At 41.3% G+C, this 22,780-nt stretch overlaps 4 protein-coding genes across 10 annotated transcripts; 2 read left to right on the top strand and 2 right to left on the bottom strand.

Moving 5' to 3' along the window:
* Positions 1 to 4,332: 4,332 nt before the first annotated feature.
* Positions 4,333 to 6,253, top strand: LOC115691232 (eugenol synthase 1-like). The gene is made up of 5 exons (XM_030617833.2): positions 4,333 to 4,600; positions 4,845 to 4,979; positions 5,141 to 5,369; positions 5,459 to 5,662; positions 5,781 to 6,253. The coding sequence occupies exons 1-5, from the start codon at positions 4,397 to 4,399 to the stop codon at positions 5,978 to 5,980; spliced, it is 972 nt and encodes a 323-aa protein (XP_030473693.1). The 5' UTR covers positions 4,333 to 4,396; the 3' UTR covers positions 5,981 to 6,253.
* A 5,382-nt stretch (positions 6,254 to 11,635) lies between these two features.
* Positions 11,636 to 15,551, top strand: LOC115662290 (protein MICROTUBULE BINDING PROTEIN 2C). Its single transcript, XM_030584456.2, has 5 exons — positions 11,636 to 11,969; positions 12,350 to 12,433; positions 13,030 to 13,383; positions 13,866 to 14,084; positions 15,056 to 15,551. The coding sequence occupies exons 1-5, from the start codon at positions 11,754 to 11,756 to the stop codon at positions 15,254 to 15,256; spliced, it is 1,074 nt and encodes a 357-aa protein (XP_030440316.2). The 5' UTR covers positions 11,636 to 11,753; the 3' UTR covers positions 15,257 to 15,551.
* Positions 15,552 to 16,167: 616 nt separating this feature from the next.
* Positions 16,168 to 22,392, bottom strand: LOC115691084 (D-aminoacyl-tRNA deacylase-like). Of its 7 annotated transcripts, XM_056314682.1 has the most exons (16): positions 22,257 to 22,392; positions 21,994 to 22,167; positions 21,426 to 21,606; positions 21,167 to 21,309; positions 20,233 to 20,296; positions 20,008 to 20,060; positions 19,532 to 19,587; positions 19,327 to 19,401; positions 18,991 to 19,176; positions 18,621 to 18,758; positions 18,176 to 18,391; positions 17,497 to 17,638; positions 16,973 to 17,301; positions 16,761 to 16,853; positions 16,460 to 16,620; positions 16,168 to 16,355 (listed from the first exon to the last, which is right to left on the bottom strand). In XM_056314682.1, exons 1-10 carry the CDS (start codon positions 22,257 to 22,259, stop codon positions 18,671 to 18,673), a joined length of 1,023 nt encoding a protein of 340 aa, XP_056170657.1. In that variant the 5' UTR covers positions 22,260 to 22,392; the 3' UTR covers positions 16,168 to 16,355; positions 16,460 to 16,620; positions 16,761 to 16,853; positions 16,973 to 17,301; positions 17,497 to 17,638; positions 18,176 to 18,391; positions 18,621 to 18,670. The 7 variants fall into 7 exon arrangements, with proteins under 7 accessions (XP_056170657.1, XP_056170655.1, XP_056170654.1 ...); XM_056314680.1 differs by lacking the exon at positions 22,257 to 22,392 and having other exon boundaries at positions 16,973 to 17,292; positions 21,994 to 22,248; XM_056314679.1 differs by lacking the exon at positions 22,257 to 22,392 and having other exon boundaries at positions 16,985 to 17,301; positions 21,994 to 22,248.
* On the bottom strand, positions 16,247 to 17,686 carry LOC115691993 (protein BREAKING OF ASYMMETRY IN THE STOMATAL LINEAGE-like). Its single transcript, XM_030618751.2, has 5 exons — positions 17,497 to 17,686; positions 16,973 to 17,301; positions 16,761 to 16,853; positions 16,460 to 16,620; positions 16,247 to 16,355 (listed from the first exon to the last, which is right to left on the bottom strand). Exons 1-5 carry the CDS (start codon positions 17,684 to 17,686, stop codon positions 16,247 to 16,249), a joined length of 882 nt encoding a protein of 293 aa, XP_030474611.2.
* Positions 22,393 to 22,780: the final 388 nt, after the last annotated feature.

Genomic DNA, 22,780 nt, shown 5'->3' on the forward strand with positions numbered 1-22,780 from the left:
ATATACCACCTCTCCTCAACTACCACCATCTTCAAAGATGGGTATAGAAATCTTGTAGAGTGTGAGTTTGAGGATAACAAAGTCAAGGGTGGCAGGTATTTGGAATATTTATTCATTCCGTTTCCAGTGTTTCCCTGCCAAGAAACAACAAAATGAACTGATTATTCTTCTTGTGTGCTGCTCAACTTTCTACCAGGATGCATTGACAATGCGTTTGGTGACCGCAACCTGATCTGCTCCCTCCTTCCAACATCACAAGTTGTTGAGGAGCATGCAGCAGCTACAGCCTAAAATCTCTCTCTCTCTCTCTCTCTCTCTCTCTCTCTCTCTCTCTCTCTCTGTGCCTTGATCTGGTTCAAGCATTTCAACAGTCCTGGTCTGGTTGCACATTGCTTTGCCTTTTTAATAGCGCTCCATGCCTAAGCCGGACACTCAGAAGGGTAAAAACTGACCACTCTTCATCTGTGATGACCAATGTAATAAATGTCTTGAATGAGGTCGGACGTAAGAAGGATTATTCATGAATGAATGAATTATACAAATTAAGAGTACACCAACACCATCACAAAGAGGTTTAAAATATCCAAAACATTTCAATCTATACATGGGTTATCTCAAGAATGTGGATGATAGCAAACGCCTGCAAATAAAGGTTGAAGTTGACTTTATGGAGGTATTATATGGGAATTGTTTGGTCCCTTCTATCGGTCCCCAGTAGTTCCTAAGCTGGGACATGTGCAAGGGAAGCTCGTCTCTTCCTAAACCGGTGACACTGCTGGTCATGATCCACGGCGGATGCTCCTAGTAGTTTTCCCTAATCCCTTCTTGAAAGCTCCTTATATTCTCATCAGGCCTCTTTCCTCCCTTCATCTTGTCGCACCTCGTAAGACGAAGGTTAGAGGTATCTAAACAAGTGGAGAAGAGTACATTCATCTACATTCAGCCACTGTTGAATGTTACGTTCTACAACTAAGATATTAAGAAAGCATCATTCTTTGTTGCGTCCCGATCAATTAGCACAATCAAGGTCAATCTTTTGAGGAGGAACACTCGCATCGATAAGAAGTAAGATGGCAACTAGCGTATCTCTGTTAAAAAAGTGGCCCTTTGTAAATGCTGACCATTCCATTCGAACAGATCCCGGGGCCTTAGCAAACCTACGAATGAGCAAGAAGGCCACAGACCAAATGCCTTATCTCATGTTCAACAACCTAAGGGAAACAAACCTCAGGCCGTGGAAAGCAAACACTCTAGAATATCTCATCCAAGCACAAGATCGAGATGGTTGGCAAACAGATAATATAGCACGTCCGTGGTCTGTTGAATTTGTGGAAATGCGGTACTAGTATAAAACCCAAAAGTCTCACTTTCACTATTATAATATTATCTCAAACCACACATGAAGCCCTTAGAGCACACTAGCTCCCACAAATACGCTCCCAACTCTTCTATCTTTCCTCTCGCTCACGGACGGACAACTCGCTCACACAGAGCTACTCTCTCTTTCTTGTCCTGCTCACACAGTGCTCTTTCTCTCTCATTCTGAAGCTCTTACAGGAGGCCCTCTTTGGCCTATCTTCAAGTGCTTCATCCTTCGCTTTATTTATAGGCAAAAGTTTCACCGTCTTCAATTGCGGACTTCAAATATGAAGGAAGGTTGCCGTAACTTTTTCTTCGAGTCTAAGGACACGTTGGCAAGTTGAACTTTGCTTTTCTTTTCTTCTTTCTTCGATAGCTTACTCGTTGCTTCTTCATGATTCTTGATTTTTCTTTTCTGCGGCGCCCACCCCATTTGTTTACTTTGAAGTTGGTGTTGTCACTTTCAACATGGTCGCCTTGCCTCGACCCCGACATGCTCAAACTCGGAAAGAAAACCACAGTCATTCTCAACAGTTTTGGTGAGAAGAACTAACTAAATGCAAGGTTACCACACAACGCAAAGACTCGTCAAATCTACTTATTTACTGCGAAAGGACCATGACTAATGATTTCGGCTCACCAACTGTAACTGGAAGCGGGTATAACAAAGGCAGGTCCCAAACTGTTGTAAGACACCTAAAGCTAAATCTGTTGCACGTAATAGCTCGATGACTGCAGACAAATCATACTATAGTTAATGGGATGGACCACAAAGGATAAGAAGATTTCTGTGGCTGGCCCCTACTTACTAATCACGAAAGATTTCATCGGAAAATCATAGCGGATCCCTATTGCGCTTCTTGTCCACAATCCTCTGAGACCACTTACACATACTCTGGGATTGTAAGTTTGCGAAGGCTATTTCCTAGAAGATTTTGCCTACAAATTTAAGGGGTCATTTCTACTCTTGATTTGCACAAGTAGTTGTTAGCGAACCTATCTGCTGCAACAGTCCTGGTAAAAGAATACAACTAGCCACTGGGATTTGGTGTACCTTGTTGGCATTTGTGGAATTGGAGGAATCAAAGATTATTCTAGACAGACTTTTCCTTTTCAAGTACACCTGTGAATCTGATCTTAGGATATGCCAATGATATTATGTCTGCTCGATTAGTAGAAAATAGATTATCTGTCAAAAGGGAGAAAAGAGATAAGTTTGTGGGTTGGACAACCTCCTTTTGGTTGGGCAAACTCAATTCCAACAGGCCTCCAAGACAATCTCGTCTAGCTTCATTAGGTGAACTTATTCGTGATGACTTGGGTAATTGGCTTGCTGGATTCGTGCAAGCAGTGAGAGTGTGTCCTTCACTCAAAGCAAAACTGTTGAGCATATTCTTGGGCCTCAAATTGGCAATTTCTTTGGATATTACCAAACTTATTATGGAGACGAACTTGCAAACGGCCATTTCTCTATTTCGGAAATCAACTTCATGGCGTCATTTTGATGACACTCATTTCTTAAATTGGAAGTATGCTAACGTATTTTCAGTAGGTCAAGATTCTCCATAATTTTATGGAGGAAATGCATGTACAGATTGGCTAGCAAATTCGGTTATCCAACCCAAAAATGTGGGTGATAATTATGTAGTAGATAGGCCACCGATAGGTTTGCTCCCTCTATTGTTAGGGGATCGGATTGGATCATGTTTTGTTAGGAGAGTAACGATGTAATTTTCGAGCTCTGCCCCTTTACTTACCAAAAAAAAAAATTCATACTATAAACTACCCTAGAAAGAAAAGCCGGGTAATCTAGCCAGCTAAAAAGAAGCCTGCAACTTTAAGCAGTTTCCATTACTCAGAGAACCTAGAAACAAAATCACAAAAGCTGAAAGGAAGTATTGGATTAAACTCTTTCTTCGTGAAGGTTTTAAGTATTTACAATGATGTTGATAGTGTCGGCAATATCTACACATCTATATCCAATATAATATAAGGTTTGTCCCGCATTACAATTTATTAATCATTTGTTACTGGGTTTGCTTGATATACTTAAAGTGATGAATTTATCTCTTGCTTATGAATAGTTCTACTCTATCTATTTTGTCACCGTGTGCAGATGAGATCCATAATAAAATTGATAAAAGAAATTGTATTGTCCAAGACTTACAAATCGAATGGTCATGACCACAGATACAATGGATGATAAAGCACGTAGTAGAAGCCCGATATCTTTTGCTCTCCAAGAGGAGCTTAAGTCCGAACTTGACATTTACTCAAAAGTTTAAGTTAATGAGTAATGGACCGACTAAATATATTAATCTTCACACATGCATCTCAACAACCTCTCCACAACTTGAATCTCCACCAGACCTGCAATAGAAGCCCAATACCTTCTCTTGGGGAGATTGTCAAGAGAGAACCCAACTCCGAGTCCGTGAACATATCTCGATGGACTTATATTCACTAAAAAGTTTAAACTAATGAGTTATGAGCAAATTAAGATTAGTAACAGCTCCACTTTACATCAATTCTTCGATGTGGAAATTTTCTAACACAACTCACATGTGCATCTCAACCGAAATAAATTTGGAAAAGGATTTGTCATAGATATACAAACTAGCAAGGAAAAAAAATCCAAATGTCACTAGCATAAATTTATTAAAAACCAAAAAAAATAAAATCATGTAACACACCATTATCTTATGAACGAAGTACATTAGTAACAGGACTTTGTTTAATACGAAATAAAATCAACGGTCACTCTCTCGAATTTTTGAAGAACAAAAGGTCAAATTCGATGTTTGTCTTTCTTACTATCTTGTCAATGGAGTGTATCGGTAAATGACGTCTTTGCCAAACATATGAACTGAATCCAACAAGAAAACGTCAGATGAAAATGAAAACCTAATCGCATTGAGCACACGTGGTGGAGTACAAGTTTTAACAATCGCGCACAGGATCCTATATAAGTAGGGTAAGAGGAGCAAAGAGAATGGTATAGGCATATCGGTCCTATTCATTATCAACCGAGAGGGAAATGTCGACCACGATCAGTAGTTGCAATAAGAGCAAGATCCTCGTCTTCGGAGGTACCGGTTACCTCGGCAAGCATGTCGTGGGGGCAAGCGTGTCGTTCGGCCACCCCACCTTCGTCTTCGCTCGGCCAGCCACCCCTCAAACGCCTCCCTCCAATCTGCACCTTCGTGACGAACTTCGATCACTCGGTGTTACTCTGATCGAGGTCTTTCTCTCTCTCAAAATACTGCATAAGTGTTGTACTTTGCCATCTATCTTCTCTCTACACATGACCAACCGTAAGTTACCCATCGTATGCAACCATCTATCGGATTTTCTTTTGTACATGAATTATGGCCAGCAGATTTGTCCAAAAAAAAAAGTACCATGCAATTATTCTTCCAACAACCACGAACTTGACGCAGCAACATTGGATTTGCGATTTAAAACTTTGAAATGCATGAAAACAGGGAGAACTAGAGGAGCATGAGAAGATGGTGTCCGTGCTCAAACAGGTTGATATCGTGATCTCCGCGCTCCCAAATCCTCTCACTCCCGATCAAATCAATATAGTCGATGCCATAATCGCCGCCGGCAACATAAAGGTAAAGAGCCTTCTTTTCCCGGCAAGAGAAAATATTCTATGCATCGAGGAAATACCCTTTTCTTACCAAATAGAATTCGAAAAAGCTGGGCGTAGTTTGTGCTCTATGAACACATACATATTAACAAGAACTTCTTCTTCTTCTGTTTTCTGTTGTTGTAGAGGTTCGTACCATCCGAGTTTGGGTGCGATGTGGACAGGACCACCACCCTCCCGCCATTCCAGGCATGCCTGGATAAGAAGAAGAAGATGAGGAGGCTCATCGAAGCATCTGGCATTCCCTACACCTTCGTGTGTGCCAATTGCTGCGCCTCATACTTCATCAATCTTCTGCTTCACCCTCACGACCCTCGACCTGACCTCGTTGTCTATGGGACTGGAGAAGCAAAGAGTATTCCTGCAATATCTATCTAAGATTATATTCTAAGTAGCTAGTAGTAGTTCGTTAGTTTCACCGAATCTACGCTATTATATTGTCAGCTGTGCTTAATTATGAGCAAGACATTGCTGAATACACGATCAAAGTGGCGAATGATCCGAGGACGTGCGACCGTGTCGTGATTTTCCGTCCGCCGGGGAACGTGGTCTCTCAGAATGAGTTGATCTTGTCGTGGGAGAAGAAAACGGGTCGGAGTTTCGAGAAAGCACTCAAGCAAGAGGACGAGATGATCAAGCTCTCCCAGAGTAAGTCAGGACTTATTGCCTGCTGTATTAGGGTCAATTACAACGTTCGTTTCGGTCGAGTTTCTCATCTACGACCATGTGTCGTGGAAAATAACTATTTCTCTTGTGATGATTGTAGCCTTGCCGAGCCCGCATAACATATGGGTGTCCATCATGCACTCCGTGTTCGTGAAGGGAGATTTGATGAGCTTCGACCTAGACGAGAACGACCTCGAAGCTTCGTGCTTGTATCCCGAAATTGAGTACACCACCGTCGACCAGCTCCTCGATATATTCCTCGTCGACCCTCTAGAGCCTGCTTGCACTCCATTGGAATGATCGGCCGCACTTGAGCACGCGACTCATTGTTCTAACTACATATGTCGACGGCGATAGTCGCGACTTTGCATGGAAGACAGTTCACGCATCCTCGTGTAATTATGATCATTCCTCTCGTTTGAAAGCGCTTGAACTCGAATTGTGGCCGGTCGGATCGTGCTTTGTTCATCAGGTTGGTGATTAAGTTAGTATAGACAGAATGTAGTCGTAATGTTTGTGGTTATGTGATGTGATGCATTACTGCGAAATGAAGTCCGCATATGTGTCGTCAAATGTTACAAAAGTAGGGCTTTTCACGAAAAAAAAAAAGGCCAAATAAGTATATGAAATCGAAGCGCATGGTGTAATGATCAATCATCTAGAATGTACGCTGCGATTGATCAGGCTGCACAGTGACAGAATAGCGCATTGGAATGATCAATCGTACAGAATGTGTGCCATGATTGATCAGTCTGCGCAAGGGAAAATTGTCCAGAAAGTCCTTAACTTAGTATACGACGGTCACTTCATTTCTAAGCTTTTTGATTTGGCCAATTTAATCCCGAACCTTTTAACGATTTGCTAATATAGTCCTTCCAGTTAATTTTGTCTAGAAATCGTTGACGTGACGATTTAGTCAATGTCAGCCGTTTTACGTAGTATGACCTGTTCTGACATGGACAATTTTGTAAATTTCCCGAATTTTTTCTTTTTTTCCTTTCCTCTTTTTTCTCTATTTCCCTCCGGCGGTAGTCAAGGCCTCCGCGATGACCGGCGAGGGCATAGCAACTCATCCAATGCCCTCGCCTACGCCCTCGCCTGTGGTCCGTGACTTTCGCCTGCCATAGTAAGACCCTGACAATCAACAGAGAAAAATATGAAAAGGAAAAAGAAAAAAAAGGAAAAAAAGAGAAAAATTCCGAAATTTTAAAATAAAATTGAAAAATTTGTCTACGTCAATGCTGGTCATTTTACACCGGCTGTGCCATAGAAAACGACCGGTGTCCATGCCCACGATTGCAGGCATACAATAGATTTAGGATTTGTAGGATAATTATCCCGTCTACGTAATGACAAAATAAGACATTGAAATCATCGATCATACAGGACGTGTGCCCGTTGGATTCATCCGTTTGAAAACATCATTCGAAGTTTTCAACTAGAACAAGTCAAATTGTCGAGCTACGTGTCCAAAGTCTGAGCACCGGAAAAGGCAAAAGGTACACGAGCCAATGGATTGCTATTTCCAAAGAAGTAGAAACAATCAAAGTTCAAACGATTCGTCACTTTATGAGGAAAAAAGATTTGCTTGAGAGAGCATATCAAATTGCCAACCGAGTGCAATGCCACGGCATATTCCTTTCGAAGTTGTGTGAAAAATCGGATAACTTAACACCTGTAACGTTTCGTGTAACGTTTCGTCTGAGTTTTCCACGAGAGTTTGCCATACGAAAGCGCACGCTGTCGGCCAAGGGTCAAAATACAAAACAGGGGGCAATGACAAATCCATACCCCAAAATTATCCAAAAGGTCCTAAATCTATTGTACGGCGACTAATTCAGTCCTAAAACTTTCAATTGTGCCAATTTAGTCCTAAATAATTTGATGTCAATTTAGTTATTCCAGCCAATTTTAGTTGGAAATTGCTGACGTGGCGGTATAGTTAGCGCCGGCCATCCTACATGGACCGTCCTACGTGGTATAGCCTGAGGCCGGCGACCTCCACTTGTCGGCCATCGACGAGCCCCGGCAATGGCCGGTGGAGGGAAAAATGGAAAAAGAAAAATAAAAGAAGAAAAAAGAAAAAAGGGGAAAAATTGGCTGGATTTACTAAATAGGGCCGGGGAAGAGAAATGTTGTCATTCGCGCCCTAGACTATCACGTCAGTGATTTCTTACTAAATTGGCAAATTATTAAAAGGTTTAGAACTAAATGGCACAATGGTTAGATTTAAGACTAAATTGGCAAGTTGTCAAAAGGTTTGGAACTAAATTAGCCGCCGTACAATAGGTTTAGGACTATTTGGACAACTTTCCCATTAGAAAAGGGAAATTTCATTTGACATGCAGACATCGAAAAGCATCGATACGCAAGTCGCTTCATTGAAATTCAGACTCCAAAAATAAGTCCAATCGATACAAAACTACAAGAATTGAATGAATAATCCAAAGATACATAATTTCATGTTCAGCCACACAAGTCACGGCAAAAACCGATGACCAAAGGAGGAGCTCTGGACGGGAGGTTGAACTGTTCCTATCCTGATTGGACACAAATATTCTTCCGACTAAAGTAGTAAGCCTTGACTCGACCAACCGCCGCTCCTTTCTTATTCATCTTACAGAAAGAAAACTAATGTAAAAAAGATAAAATAATGCCCGTTGACTGACGCTCCATTCGTTTCGCGAAAAATATGACATCCAAAAAGCCATTCTCTAGAAAAATGACAATATTTTTCCGGTATTCTGCTAAAATATTGAAAATGAGCTGGAAAATATTTTTCGCCGTTTGATATCCAATTTGATTTTCTAGGAAAAATTACCAAAAAATTCGAATTTTTAATTATTTTTTCTTTTTATTTTTTTCCCTTTTGTTTTTATTTTTTCTCCTTGCTTGACTAGTCACCGACCACAGGCGAGCTCGAGTCCGACAAGGCTCAAGCTTGCCTGGTGGTCCGCTCTAGTTGAGAAAGAAGCAAAAAAAAAAGGAAAAAATTAAAAATTAAAAACTCGATTTTTTAAAAATAAAATAAATAAATAATAAAAATAAAAAGGAAAATGCGTTATTTAAAAGAAAGTGAGATGAAAGAAGATATGGAAAACGTTTTCCGCTTTACATTTTCCCCACTTTTGAAGATGTTTTTTCATTGGTAGAAAATGTTCTCCATGACTTTATTTTCTATGGAGTGAACGGCGGAAAATGTTATCCCGGAAGTTATTTTCCTTGAAACATACGGAGTCTAAGGAAAGGGAGGTTTTGAGGGCCAGCGGCAGGGCTTTTGACGTAGACGGGCTGTGTGCAGTGGTCGGGCATAAATGTGAAGAGGCCGTGGATGTTTCGAGGAGGGGTGTCAGACATGGTGGAAGGCTAATTCCATTTGTTTCGTAGAAAATTGATAGTTTGGAAAATATTTTTCTAAAAATAATCGCATATATTGCTCCAAATGATCGGTCAATAAAAAATACTTTCATTATCCATAACAACTTATGTCTAAACATTTTCACAGGCAATAAAATATATTTTTGTTTATTCTTTTCTTTTGTAAGCAATATGAATAATCTTATTTTTTTCTCATGAAAATAATTATTCAACATAATAATCTGATTATATTGCCTTTTCTGGGTCTCACTCTCTAGCATCCCTCTTCTGCCAATGTTTTAAGAAAGTGTTGTTCCAGTTTTTCTTATCGTGTCTTTTTTCTTTTATTAATTTTCTATTTCTTTTCTTGTGGGTCCCACATTCACTTTCTTTATCTTCTTCGTTCTCTACGTTCTCTTTCATATAATCACTCACAACAATAGAAAAGGTAGAGAAATGGAAACTTCCCTACTTGTGTAGGCGGAGGCAACTGAATTGGTCTTTATGACCCACAACACCATCTTCTACAGCCGCCTAAGTGAAGGCTCTACGTCACATGTTTTACGACAATAAGGGGATGGTGTTTATGGAGAGTGCTGCATACTGGCGAGCATGATGATGTTGTGCACTCTGCATTTGGTGAGCCGGACGAAGGTGGAGCAGTTCGCACCGATGAGGAGAAGGAGTTGGGAAGGGTGATGGGGAGACTGAGGGCCACCGCCTTGAGGCATACTCTCTGCAATTTAAAACACTTCATCGAAAAACTCTTTTGTGCATAAAGAATCAATGAAATTCGTAAAAGCAGCGTTGCTCACAAACAAATCCTTTTGACATTTCATTACCTCTCGGAGACTGACAATCGATTTCCTCGCCTTCTCTCCATCCAGCTGTCGAAAATATCCTCCGACCAATTTGCTAAATTTTCTCACAAAGAGCATATATTAAAAGGGGGGGTTTCGTTGAAGTCCTGGTGGCAGGTTGGTGTGGCCCTACCTGGGATATGTGAGCACAAGGGCTTGACTTTCATGATTATCTATTTCTCCGCCTCTTGAGAAATAGCAGGACCAAAAAAGAAAAGAGAGATGATGAAGAAGATTAAGAAAAGTCAATATGGGACTCATAAGAAAAAGAAACAAGACATCAATAAAAAAAAACAAGGATAAAGGGGACGCTAAAAAAATGGGGTCCACAACGAGCAATATTGTCAAAATACTGTGTTAATGATCGTTTCTGGGTCTCACTCTCTAGCATCCCTCTTCTGCCAATGTTTTAAGAAAGTGTTGTTCCAGTTTTTTTTTATCGTGTCTTCTTTCTTTTATTAATTTTCTATTTCTTTTCTTGTGGGTCCCACATTCACTTTCTTTATCTTCTTCATTCTCTACATTCTCTTTCATATAACCACTCACAACAATAGAAAAGGTAGAGAAATGGAAACTTCCCTACTTGTGTAGGCGGAGGCAACTGAATTGGTCTTTATGACCCACAACACCATCTTCTACAGCCGCCTAAGTGAAGGCTCTACGTCACATGTTTTACGACAATAAGGGGATGGTGTTTGTGAAGAGTGCTGCATACTGGCGGGCATGATGATGTTGTGCACTCTGCATTTGGTGAGCCGGACGAAGGTGGAGCAGTTCGCACCGATGAGGAGAAGGAGTTGGGAAGGGTGATGGGGAGACTGAGGGCCACCGCCTTGAGGCATACTCTCTGCAATTTAAAACACTTCATCGAAAAACTCTTTTGTGCATAAAGAATCAATGAAATTCGTAAAAGCAGCGTTGCTCACAAACAAATCCTTTTGACATTTCATTACCTCTCGGAGACTGACAATCGATTTCCTCACCTTCTCTCCATCCAGCTGTCGAAAATATCCTCCGACCAATTTGCTAAATTTTCTCGCAAAGAGCATGTATTAAAAGGGGGGGTTTCGTTGAAGTCCTGGTGGCAGGTTGGTGTGGCCCTACCTAGGATATGCGAGCACAAGGGTCGTGACCTTCATGATTATCTATTTCTCCGCCTCTTGAGAAATAGCAGGACCAAAAACGAAAAGAGAGATGATGAAGAAGATTAAGAAAAGTCAATATGGGACTCACAAGAAAAAGAAATAAGACATCAATATAAAAAAAAACAAGGATAAAGGGGACGCTAAAAAAAATGGGGTCCACAACGAGCAATATTGTCAAAATACTGTGTTAATGATCGTTTTACCCACGGAGGGAATGGAAAAAAAGCGTGTCCCTTTTCAAATCAATCATTTCTTCACGAACTAAAACGCGGCCTACAAAGGAAGGGGCACGGCCGTGCCGCGTTTGTTCTGCGGGCGTATCTTGACGTTGATAACCGGTGTGGGCTGTGAGAAGGCGGGGGGAGCGGGAGCGGCCCGGGCCGGCAATCGAGAGGAGGAGGGGGGGCAATTCCGTCATATCGCGCGTTTGCCAACGGAAATAATTCGCTTTCCCTTTGGGTCTTTTTTTGAAAAGAAACAGCAGCAGACCGAGTTCCCTTCTTATTCTTCTTCTTCTTCTTCTTCTACACAGTCGCGCTTTGCTACGGTCGCTCCTCCGAAATCTGCCATTTCATCTTTCCCCTTATCATCATCCATTCCCCCTCCCGCGCACATTCTCCTCCGCCTTCCTCCGTTCGAACGGGCAAGACTTTCTTCCGTTTTCGTTTCGTCGTTCTCGCTCCCGGTCGGTCGATCGATCTTGGGAGGAAGATGTTCGAGGCGCGGGGGTTCGTGGATTTGGGGGGCGACGGCAACTCGGGTCTCGCGGTGGGGGATCCGAAGCTCTGGCTCTCCGGGGACGCCAACCCGTCCTCCCCGACCCACCTCCCGCCTCACTCCGCCTCCGCCGCCGCCGCCGCCGCCAACGTCGACCGCGTCCTCTTCAACGACCTCGTCGAGATCGTCCCTCTCGTCCAGTCCCTCATCGTACCCTCTCTCTCTCTTTCTTGAACTTCTTGGCACTGGGTCCGTTTCGATCTTTGAATTTGAGCGGCTTCTTGGGAGTTTCTTGTTCTTTCGTTCTTCCGGATGGGTCTATCTTTAGATTTTTGGATTGAAGGGTGAAGCGCCGTGTCTCGGATTCAATGCGATAGTGTGCATTGGGTGGGGGATTTTTGGCGGCATTGAAAAGAGGAGTTGACGAAGGAAACGGAATGCTGTAGATTGCTTATGTTGTTCTTTCTTGATTTGGGGCAATTGAACGCGATAGCTGTCGTGAATTGAGCGTTCTTTCTCTGTCTTTACTGTCTCTATGTTGCTTTTCCTTTCCTTTTTACTGAGATTTTCTTTGTACTGATTTATATCAGGATCGGAAACCGAGCAGTTCTTTCACGCGACGGGGATCCGTGGTCTATACTAAGACGCCTTCCAGAGAATCTCTGTCCAGAAAAGTAAGAACACTACAGTGTTTTAATGTGCTTACCCCGTGGTGTTTCCTGTCTTGTTCAATGTGCTTACCCCGCTGTGCTTAATCAGCTTGAACCTTGAATATGAATCCATGGTAATTTTTTAAAGTATATAGGGAAGGTCAATGCAGCACACACACATTTATGTGCCTACTAGTTCATGTACACAGAGAAATCTTGACTGCAAGTGTGGAGGACTATGGAGTGTTGGCTTCTTTTCACGTGTGCTCTTGGAAGAGGCATCCAGCCTTTTAATGCAAGGAAAGTTTTCTGTTACGGGTTTCTCTTTAACAAACAAACAAGACGTTGCCAGAAAATCTACAGCAATTTAAAAGATTTCTGTAGCTGAATTGTGAAGTATACTGGACAATTTAGAAAATGCTCATTCTTGCTGAAGGCAGACGGCAGTCAACATCTAGTCTTTTTTACGTATTGGTCTTGTATTCTTTGTTCTTTCTCCTAATGCAAAACTTTAAATTGCGTCTGTCATGATGTCCTTTCAGTTTTGTGCATTCAAATGTCTTGTTATGTCCTTGACAGCATGACTTAATGTCTAACTGTCGTCATTATATGTGATGAAGGTAAACGAGCCAAAAGTTAGAAATGCAGCTCAATCCATCCCTGCTAAAAAGAGAAGGGATACTGGTGATAAAGAACAAGGTAGGAATGAGAGTGGCAGCAATCAAGATGCTGACAACTTCTCAATTTACTCCTCAAGAGGTTTGGCAGCAGAAAGAGAAGAGTCGGTGCTCTTAAGAGGACAAGTGGAAGATCTTCAAAGGAAATTACTAGAGAAAGAAGAACTTCTCAAATCAGCAGAAGTTTTGAAGAACCAGATGAATTCTGTCCATGCACAAGTTGAAGAGTTGAAGCATGAGGCTTCACAAAAAGATTCTTTTATCAAGTCCATCCAGATACAGCTTTCTGATGCAAAGGTATCGAGCTTATTTTTAACTCTGATTAGGAACGTATTGAATGTTCCGAGCGGGATTATAGTCTGTATCTAATGACTTATAAGTATCACAGAGTTGAGACCTCATTATGTCTATAGCGCTCCGAATTGGCGTTTCATAGTGAATTTTAATTTGAACACCCGAGCCTGTACTGGATTCGTTAAAAATCGGTTATTAAACTGCTGTTTGAGCCATTTATAAGATCCTTCAATGGTTTGGGTGGGCAACAACTTTTAGAGATCTCAAAACCATATTGAGTTTGTTCAAAATGATGGAAAAGCTAAAAAGCTTTATTTTTCCTATGTTAATATATCGACATGAGTGCAACAGCTTTTTTCTATGATCAACTGTGTCTTTATGAATGATCCATGGAACTTCCACTACCCTTGGCGGCAGGGATCTGACCATGGCTAACATTACTTACGGTGTTCACTCATATTATTACTTATACGAGTTATTTTCAGATTAAACTCGCAGATAAGCAAGCTGCACTAGAAAAGACACAATGGGAAGCAATGACATCTGACAAAAGAGTAGAAAAGCTCCAAGAGGAGCTTGATGCCATTCAGGGTGATGTTTCATTGATCGTGTCACTTTTTGAGGGCTTGACAGAGCATGATGCAACTCTATATAGTGGAGATACTGACATCAACCCATATCGTGCAGATGATCTTCCTTGGATGGTAAGATACCTACCTCGACCAGATTGTTGCTTCTTGTTCTTGCTCTGTATATGTGAATACATCTCTTCATTATTACTAGGTAACCACGTGCAACCCATGGAATATACTGACTTTTGAGCAAATAAGTGTCATCTTTCATCCATGAAATTGTCCAAATGATATTGTAATTAACAGACTATATTAGTAGGATTATTGATGAAAGTTGAACTTTGAACTTTGAAATTAACCTACTAATTATAAGAAGCAAGAGTGATTTTTGTCAGAGCCGTTTGTGTTGTAATATCAGCAGTTAATCTAGCACATTATTAGGAAGATGTGCTTAGCACTATCGCCCTCGTTTGGTCATAATTTTAGGATGCAAAGGTTAACCTTTTACGGATTTTCTTTTCTTGTAATTTTAGGATTAAATTTCTGCAAAGATGTTCTGTAATTTTATCGCATAAAAGGTCTTGTGCATGTGCACTTTTAATGAGTTGGAACTATTTAATCTTGCTTGTTGCCCGTGTAAAACCTCCAGCTTAATCTACTTATTTTTCATTTGATTTTGGAAAAAAATAGATGACAATGAAAACATAGTGTTGTTACTAATTGAGGAAATGGAATATGAGGGCTCGCTCGGAAATGGTAAATATCGTTTGATCTGGTTACCAGTAAAACTGTCTCTTTCTAGTTTGTGTACTAGGAATTTGTTCCTGGGAATGCCACCATAACAATTTACTTGTCAAAATTCCATACTCAGCTCACTGTGGATAGAAACTGTCTATAGAATGGTAAGAATTCTGCATGAATGCTTAAACCACCATAGTCAAAGTGTCTCCAAGAATGCAACTTCTATATAGGCATCACCTATCAGAACCGTCTTCTGAGTCGCTTCGAGGACACAACCCCTAGTGTCTGGAGCTCTAGAGTTGTGAGTTTGTTTCAACCCTTAAAACTCGCAACTGAATTTTCAAGTTTGGTTCAAAATGCAGGAAGATTTGGATGTCACTAAGATGCAGAAAATGGAAGAAGCAAGACAAGCTTACATCCTTGCCGTGGCCGCTGCAAAGGAAAAGCAAGACGAGGAATCCTTGGCCCTTGCAGCCAAAGCAAGGTCGTATCTGCAGTCATTTGTTTTTAGAACCGACAATATCTGTGATGATGAATTCAAATGCGGATGGGAACATGCTTAACACTGAGATTTGACTTCTTTTTTTCTGCTTCGTGAAAATGTCTCCGGGTGTCCTGGGTTGTTTGTATTGGCTGTATGCTAATTGATGCCATGTACATGTCTTTCGTGAAAATGTCTCCTCATTGTAAAACTCTACTGCATGTAATGTAATGTAATGTTACTTCTTTGTATTATTGAGATTCGAATTCCTAGAGCACAAGATTGCGAGCGAGATACGTGAGTAAGTCACTGACAGACAAAAGAGTCAACTTCTATTTGGAGGCACTGGTCTTTCTTGCCGTATACCTTATATGTCTCATGATCAAAGGATATTTGAGATTTTTTTGCTTATATGAGTTTTTTCAGTGCTTCCATGTTGGGATTAGTTACTAGTTCCAATTTGATACAAATTTATATTTTTGGGGAATTAGTTGGAATGTGTTCTTATCTTCTTCTTTTTTTGGTCTGAAAATGTGTTCTTATCTATTAATAGGTTTTTAGTTCACACAACCTTGTGCGGCGACTGCATGTCAAAAAGCGTTTGTAGTGAATCGTGTAGGCGATATTGGTTTATTATTAGGAATTTTAGGTCTTTAACGGATAACCGGTAGTTTTGAATTTTGGGATTTGTTCCAAATATTCAATAACTTGATTTATAATAATGAGGTTCCTTATCATATGTGCTAGTCAATTGCGTAAATTACTTGTGCATGACAATAAAGAAAAACCTTGCGTCAACTGAACAGCCAATCCTTTTCCTTTTCTATTTCTTTTTGCCAGAAACCGAAGAACTAATGCTAAAAATATACAGTGCTTCTGCGTTGGTCATCTGTAAATCTTTGACACTGATGAATATGTCAAATTTGATTGCTTCCCCTTCTCCGTGAACAAGCATTCGAGGCAGATTATCAGAATCAAATTCTAAGCGCAACAGTCGAAATGCTGTTTGTTTGTGGTTGCTCAAACGACTGTACGAACTCGCAAAAATGGAGGGAGAGTGATGGAAGATTCTTCAGAATTTACAGCACTTAAAACGAAGACAACTTGCTGTTGGCTTCCTCAAAGAGAGGTCTTCAGATCTTGGCATTTTCACTGGACTACCAATCCACTGCCCATGAAGCCTGCATAGTTGTCAAAACTTGTTACCACATAAGCAAAACTCTTGGAAGTTCATATGTAATAGAGGTCGAAAATTAGAAAACAGGTCGACAAGCTTTTGACTTACACGGGAAACGTAAACGAGTCGGTGCTTCCATCAGACTGGCCAGAGTGTCTTGATTCTGTCGATCCTCGAGTGCAATCTCCATTTCCCTCCATTCGAAATCCCGTTCCCGCGCAGCCAAAGTGGTTGTCTTCTTCCAAGCACATGCTCTCTTCTTCGTCATCCTATGGCAGAGGCGTTAGAGAGAAGATACTGGCTACTCTTAACGAAAGGAAGAGAGATTCGTCGTCGCTAAATCAGCAAAATCAGGACATCTTTTCTTGCTCAAGACAGGATAAGTCAGAGAGAGATCGACAAGCTCTACCTCATCATCAGGAATGAGAACTGGGGAACCTCCAGTTGATGTCTCTTCGTTACATTCTTGGACCGATGCTTCTTGCTCACCTCTCGATTTGAGCTGTTTTTACAATGATAAACAGGAAAGAATATCAAGTTCTCTTACTGTATTCGTTTTCTGTTCTCACTGTTGAATGATTCTTGCTTTCTGCCACAAAATCTCAATAATCAATCACTAACCTTAATGCTTACAGATCTTAAGCTCCTGAGCCCGCGGTCATCCTGGCAAACGGACGTTTGTGAGCTGCCATCTTTAGCTATATCGAACGTCCCATCTTCTTTTATGGAGAACACAATGAAATCTTTTTCTGCAAAACTAGTCCTAATCTTGTTTGATACCCTTTCTGGAGTCGGAATGGTGCGCCTATCTACCCGTCTCTCTTTGTTGGTTCTCCTGCTTCGGGAGAACTTTCTGCTGATTGCGTCGTCTGTATTGCAGTTGTTAGAGTCGATTCTCGCATTTCTGATTGCCAATGGAGGTATTGAAGGGGAATAGCTTCCTGTTTGTTCTTCTCCAAACACGAGAATGAAAAGAGGATGTTAGAGCAAAACCTACGCACCCATCAAATTATGATCAATATAACTGTACACTGAAAGTCAAGTCAGTCGAGTGATCAGGTGCTTGGTTCAGATAAGGCGGATCTCATGGTCGAATCACAACCATGGATCAAATGCTTTAAGCTTCCAATTACAATTTCTGTTACCTGAGTTCATCCCGAATGCCCGGAAGCATGACGCCCAGTGGCTTATGTGATGCCTTAAGAACTTAGTCACACAGTCCATGTCGTGCACGTTCCTCAATCCACCGTGTTCCATCGTCAACTCCGAAATTCCACAGAGCGAGAACTGAGAAAGGAAAGAGAAGGTTTGAATCATCACAGTGGGCACGACCATTTCGAATTTGAAAAGAGCAATTCAATGACCAGAGAGAGATATCAGGTCATATTCTCTTCTTATGCTTGAAAACAACATGGTCGGTTACCATTCCCAACATGGTAAGAAGTGGAGAGAGACAGGGAGAGTTTTCCTGACAATTACGGACAATGTTGTTGCCCCGATAATTGATGTGTAGTAATGTTTTTTCCTGTTTATTTTGATGGCCACACCTTGATGTTTAGTAGTTCAAAAACTGCAAGAACGTAGATAATGGATTGATCCAATTTATTCCCGATAAAACACGAGGATACCTTTTTAAACTGTTCTTACAATAGGAGAAGCCAAAAGAATTTTCTAAGACCAGCAAAAATAAGTGATATGTGCATGGCCATGTTCGAGACACCAAAACAAAGATATACGGTAAGGGGGTATCTCGCCAATTTGCTTAATCTGCTACATTGTTCGAAGATTCTGAGAAGGCAAAATTCAACCGTCGCAAAACAAAACCTTAGCAGCACTTTCCAACTTCCAGAACTCCCGGTGGTGGCAGCACTTCCGGATTTCAGATTCATGCCTCGGCAAGCCACTTGGACCCTAAACGTGTCGTTAATGGCTTTTAGATATCTTCCCTCGTGTATTCTAAGAATTGGAACACGCACAAAATGTCGGTGGAATATAATGAGCTTATTGAATGGCCAAGCTGGATCATATGCGGGCCTGTATCTGCAGAATGGCATATTTGAAATAGATGTCAAATCACTTGTAAAAGATAGTACTGTCATTCTGCTACAAACGCAGCCTCAAAAAGCAATGCCTCAGTCGACCTCCGACCATGCTCGAGAGAGAGAGAGAGAGAGAGAACAGATCCTGGTTGTCAAGAGGAATGGATTGTTTTCTACAGCATCGTGGGAGAGTTGGCAAGTTTGCTTAATTCTCCAACGAAGATTCATACCTACGAGCTGTATATATGAATGGCCTGCCACTGGTGTCTATTAGTTAGAATCAGTAGAAATCGCCAGCTTTGCCAATCTTGATCTTTTCACTCGCTAAGAACTCAGTAACAGCATTTCTCTGCCAGCTCTTGAAACTCCTGTTTCGCCAATGGCATTGGCAGGATTAGACATAGACTAATTGAGTGAAAACTATAAGAACACAAGCAATCACAAAAATCATGTCTTTCAGGAAAATACAATTGGAGATAGTTGAACTAGCAACCTAAGGTATTATCACAGTAGGTATAATGAATGTCTACTCTGTGTGCATGCCTGAGCCGGTGCATGACATAATTTCTAAAACTTGTTGGAATTACTCCGTATACTGACTTAAGATCAAGATGGACTAGCACTTCTCCTCCAGGGAAAGCCAATCTGGTGGTCTCGAATGCAATCTTGATTGCTTCTCTCCACGTTCCTGCCACACCCTTTGAGTTGACTTCTTTTGAATCACTAGGTTGTTCCATTGGCAGGGAATATCCAGACAATAGATGGCCCACCCAGACGCCATCTTTCCTATAAATTGTAATAATAAAAGATATATGCAGAGAAAAGAAAACTTAGGAGGGAGCAAAAGAGCAGAGTTAAAATTGCATTGTAGGCTAGAAGCATCCGGTATTGACTGTGGAAATAACAATTAACTAATCCTTATTAAGAGAAATTTACCACGCAATGTCCATATGCCGAGGGACATAGTGCCCTCCACCAATTCCAAGAAGTACTTTAGGTTGATCACCTTTCCTGCATATCAGATAATGCAGCAATGTTTAGAGGGCTAAAAAGGTGAAAAAGACTTCTTGAACTGAATCCAACTGAAAACACACAATCATAAATTTAGTAGCACATGACCGACAGTGATACTGAGTATTACCTGCTCCAGTCTCCTACACTGTTTCCACCTCCTAGACCTAGTCCTTCCCAAACCAACTACATACAGGAAGAAAAGCTCTTTCATCAACATTATTTGAAAGGGTAAATTTGTACATCTTTTTTTTTTCATACCTATTTGCCTGTTTCTTACAGACAACAGTAGAAGTGACTAATAGGCCCTCACAAGCAAGTAAAATAAATGACCTTCTAGCTACATGAGGAAATACAGTCCAGAGTAAAGACCAATGCATAAGACATAAGCCACAAAACATGGGATATTTATGACCAACTCTGAATTTGGTGAGAACTATGAAGAGCATGCTGAGAAACCTGGCTTGAATAGAGTTGAGTTCAAAGTGTTATGCCTCTACAAGTCCTCAAAAGAATGGGATTGGAGTCTATTACTCAGGATTTAAGATATATATGTAGTAACAGAAAAAAACACATATGGTGATAGTTCTCAACACAAGTACTCACCAAAGCAATAGCTTGGGCTGCATCCTGCCTCTTCCAGTACTCGTCTGTACTACCTATTGAAGAAAGATAGCGATCTATGAACCACTAAAATGAAAAAAAATCCTCGACTGAATGAGAAAAGACTAAAATTGAAATGCATGAGGTTAATCCTCAGCAAAGCTTAAAGGTCAAAAGGGCCAATGCTATCAACAATAAAAATTATGCAACTAAAACTGTACATGTTACCAATCTCTACGAACATTGTTGGTGAACTAATTTCTGGTCCGTGATGTGTAGCCTCCAAAGTGACCTGCAGGTGGACATGAAGTTCATTTATCAACCAATAGTTTCATGGATATTAGGCATAAAAACAGAATGCTATGCATGATTCCCCCACCAATTCGTTAACCAACAACAAAACTGAGCTTAACAGCAATGACCACCTTTTAATGTTATAAAACCAGATTCGGGAGAAAAGATGATGATAAACCACGGTGCATTTCTACTGATTCCAAATCCTTTCCTTTCATGCTTTCAAATCAGTTCATGCATATAGAGATCGTAAATTGGAAAGGCTTCCTGAGGCATGAATAGTTGTCATGACTGACGCATAATTAATCAGCCTAGATACTCGTAGAATCCAACAAGCACCGACAGAGCATGAGGAGTTTCTCTCCCTGTAAATGGCAGAAGTGTTTGACTGATTGACCAACAAGAACAACGAGGAAAAGAAAAGTGAATTAGGGTGGAAGAGCCTCTATTTCTTACGAGGCAAATTTTTCAGAGTAAAGAAAACCCCTTAAGAGTTTAATTTCCCACATACTGCCATTTCTTCTTATTCTTTTCTCATCCCAGATCCCAGACAAGAAAGTGAAATAGCTTTATCACCTGCTTTCCAAATTGCCATTTCCAAATATTGAGAGGAGAAAACAGAAGATGATCTTGCATTATTTATACACGTCAAGAAGAACGAAATTGGCTTTCAAGAAAGCATGATTTAGTCAAATGATAGAGTGCCTGTTACATTATATCTAGCCGATACGCAAAACCAATCATCTCTGTTTACATGCTCAAAAGTTATAAAGAAAGTAGCGTGAAGTAAATCAAAGAGATTTTATCTTTAGTATAATTCAACGCATAAAAGCTGCAGCAGAAAGTTACGAAATGGGAATCCGGAAACCTCAAACTCGGGAACTAGTTTGTGTGATTCGGCAATGTTCTTCAAGAGCCTCAGCCAGGGCCCAATCCGAGGATTTGGAGGGGCCGCCCATCCTGGCCTCCCACCAGCCAGAGGAACCTCATCTTGACGCAGATGCGGTGTACCTAAGGACACGCAATGCATTGCATAACAACAGCCTTTCAGTGTCCTATGTTCGTTAAACAACATTCAAGGCCAAAAAGAATGAATGCAAGATTCCAACCAATGAAAAATATCATACCGATCGGATGAATGGTGAGCGCCGGGCGGTTAGACGCTGCAACGTGCCTGCTGAGAAAAATGACTTCGTCGACCGACTCACCCGTCGCCTCCTCCCAACGCTTGTCCAGGTGATCCTCTCTCACGAGGTGGTTCTCGAGCTTTAACAGCCTCACCTTTTCATTGACAAAACTCGGCATGCCCTGAAAAGAATGGCTTCGGTTTTTAATGATTTGCTAAGCCATTGCTTTGAATTGTGGAAATGCAAACTGAGGACAACAAAGTTGAGCACTAAGGACTCCGAAGCCTCCGGTTTCGCGGCCGAAACGCTGCGGCATAAACCAAATCTTGCCATCAACAGTGATTCTGTGCAGGAATTATGTGCTAATTTGTTCATGAGGGCCAGGCTGCCAGCACAACGTTTCAGCAGAGAAAGGGTAGACGCAAAAGCTGCATCGCTAGCTATTGTGACGATAATCTATCTATTCTAATGGCTACAAAAGAACCGAACAAGAGAGAACTCAAAAAAACATATGAACTTTTCTTCCTCGCAATTCGCAAGACGGGATGCAGAGACAAAGATGGCGGACCTGCACGGTGGGGCCTGGGTGCCAACCGGGCATGGCCAGAAGGGAAGACGCCGGCCCGATGGAAGCCGGGTCCGCGGCGGTCGCCGCCACCAGCGTCACCATCTCCGCCGCAGCAGGCGGCGGTCGAGCGGGCTCCAGACGCCTCCGGACACGAGCTGCTGACGTGGGCCGTCCCTGCAAAATACGAGCCCCTTGCGACAGAATTCGAGAGGAAGTGGTCGTGAAATCCAACATACTCCTAACAAAGGAAAAATTCTGAATACCATGCCGATACTATTGTAAGCATGACTATACAATCTTCTTGTAGCTAAATCAATGCGAAATTAATTCACGTGAAGATTCAATAACAAATAAATCGCCAATCAATCGAAGAATTGCATTCGAGTGTCGGCACCAATCCCATGAGCAGAGCAATAACAAATAATCCACAAATCAATTGAAGAATTACAGGATAACAATCACTTTATACCTACGAATCCTCAAAATTGTGGGAGTTTCACTTGTGCGGCCTAAACGAAGAGCTACCCCTTTAAATTTTTGTCTTTCTTGTGCGGCTTTTATACCGAAGGGAGGAAGAGAAAACTTGGATTCGATTTGCTCACCCACGGTCAAACTCGATGTTGGACTCCAACAGGCAACAGACCCGCCGTATATTATACATAATGTGAATGCAGTAGTCTACAAGAAGGAAATCTAATTTGATTAGGAAAGTTTTGCTGGGATTTTTGTTTCCTTTTAACAAACTGTTGCACATCCTCCAATTGAGCCCATTGGGCCAGGTGCGTAT

The sequence above is a fragment of the Syzygium oleosum genome, unplaced genomic scaffold (assembly GCF_021117445.2).
Source record: "Syzygium oleosum isolate NSW1041296 unplaced genomic scaffold, Sole_v2.1 Sole_v2.09, whole genome shotgun sequence".
Taxonomy (NCBI): domain Eukaryota; kingdom Viridiplantae; phylum Streptophyta; class Magnoliopsida; order Myrtales; family Myrtaceae; genus Syzygium; species Syzygium oleosum.

Coding starts and splice junctions, on each gene's coding strand:
- LOC115662290 (XM_030584456.2), top strand. CDS start 11,754: ATGTTCGAGGCGCGGGGGTTCGTGGATTTGGGGGGCGACGGCAACTCG. Junction 12,434..13,029: donor GAGAATCTCTGTCCAGAAAA/GTAAGAACACTA, acceptor TATGTGATGAAG/GTAAACGAGCCAAAAGTTAG. Junction 14,085..15,055: donor CAGATGATCTTCCTTGGATG/GTAAGATACCTA, acceptor TTCAAAATGCAG/GAAGATTTGGATGTCACTAA.
- LOC115691993 (XM_030618751.2), bottom strand. CDS start 17,686: ATGGTCGTGCCCACTGTGATGATTCAAACCTTCTCTTTCCTTTCTCAG. Junction 16,854..16,972: donor TAAGATCTGTAAGCATTAAG/GTTAGTGATTGA, acceptor TTGTAAAAACAG/CTCAAATCGAGAGGTGAGCA. Junction 16,356..16,459: donor GACTCGTTTACGTTTCCCGT/GTAAGTCAAAAG, acceptor ACAACTATGCAG/GCTTCATGGGCAGTGGATTG.
- LOC115691232 (XM_030617833.2), top strand. CDS start 4,397: ATGTCGACCACGATCAGTAGTTGCAATAAGAGCAAGATCCTCGTCTTC. Junction 5,370..5,458: donor TGGGACTGGAGAAGCAAAGA/GTATTCCTGCAA, acceptor TTATATTGTCAG/CTGTGCTTAATTATGAGCAA. Junction 5,663..5,780: donor GATGATCAAGCTCTCCCAGA/GTAAGTCAGGAC, acceptor TGATGATTGTAG/CCTTGCCGAGCCCGCATAAC.
- LOC115691084 (XM_056314680.1), bottom strand. CDS start 22,227: ATGTTGGATTTCACGACCACTTCCTCTCGAATTCTGTCGCAAGGGGCT. Junction 21,607..21,993: donor ACCCAGGCCCCACCGTGCAG/GTCCGCCATCTT, acceptor CATTCTTTTCAG/GGCATGCCGAGTTTTGTCAA. Junction 18,759..18,990: donor CTAGTCCATCTTGATCTTAA/GTCAGTATACGG, acceptor TTGGCGAAACAG/GAGTTTCAAGAGCTGGCAGA.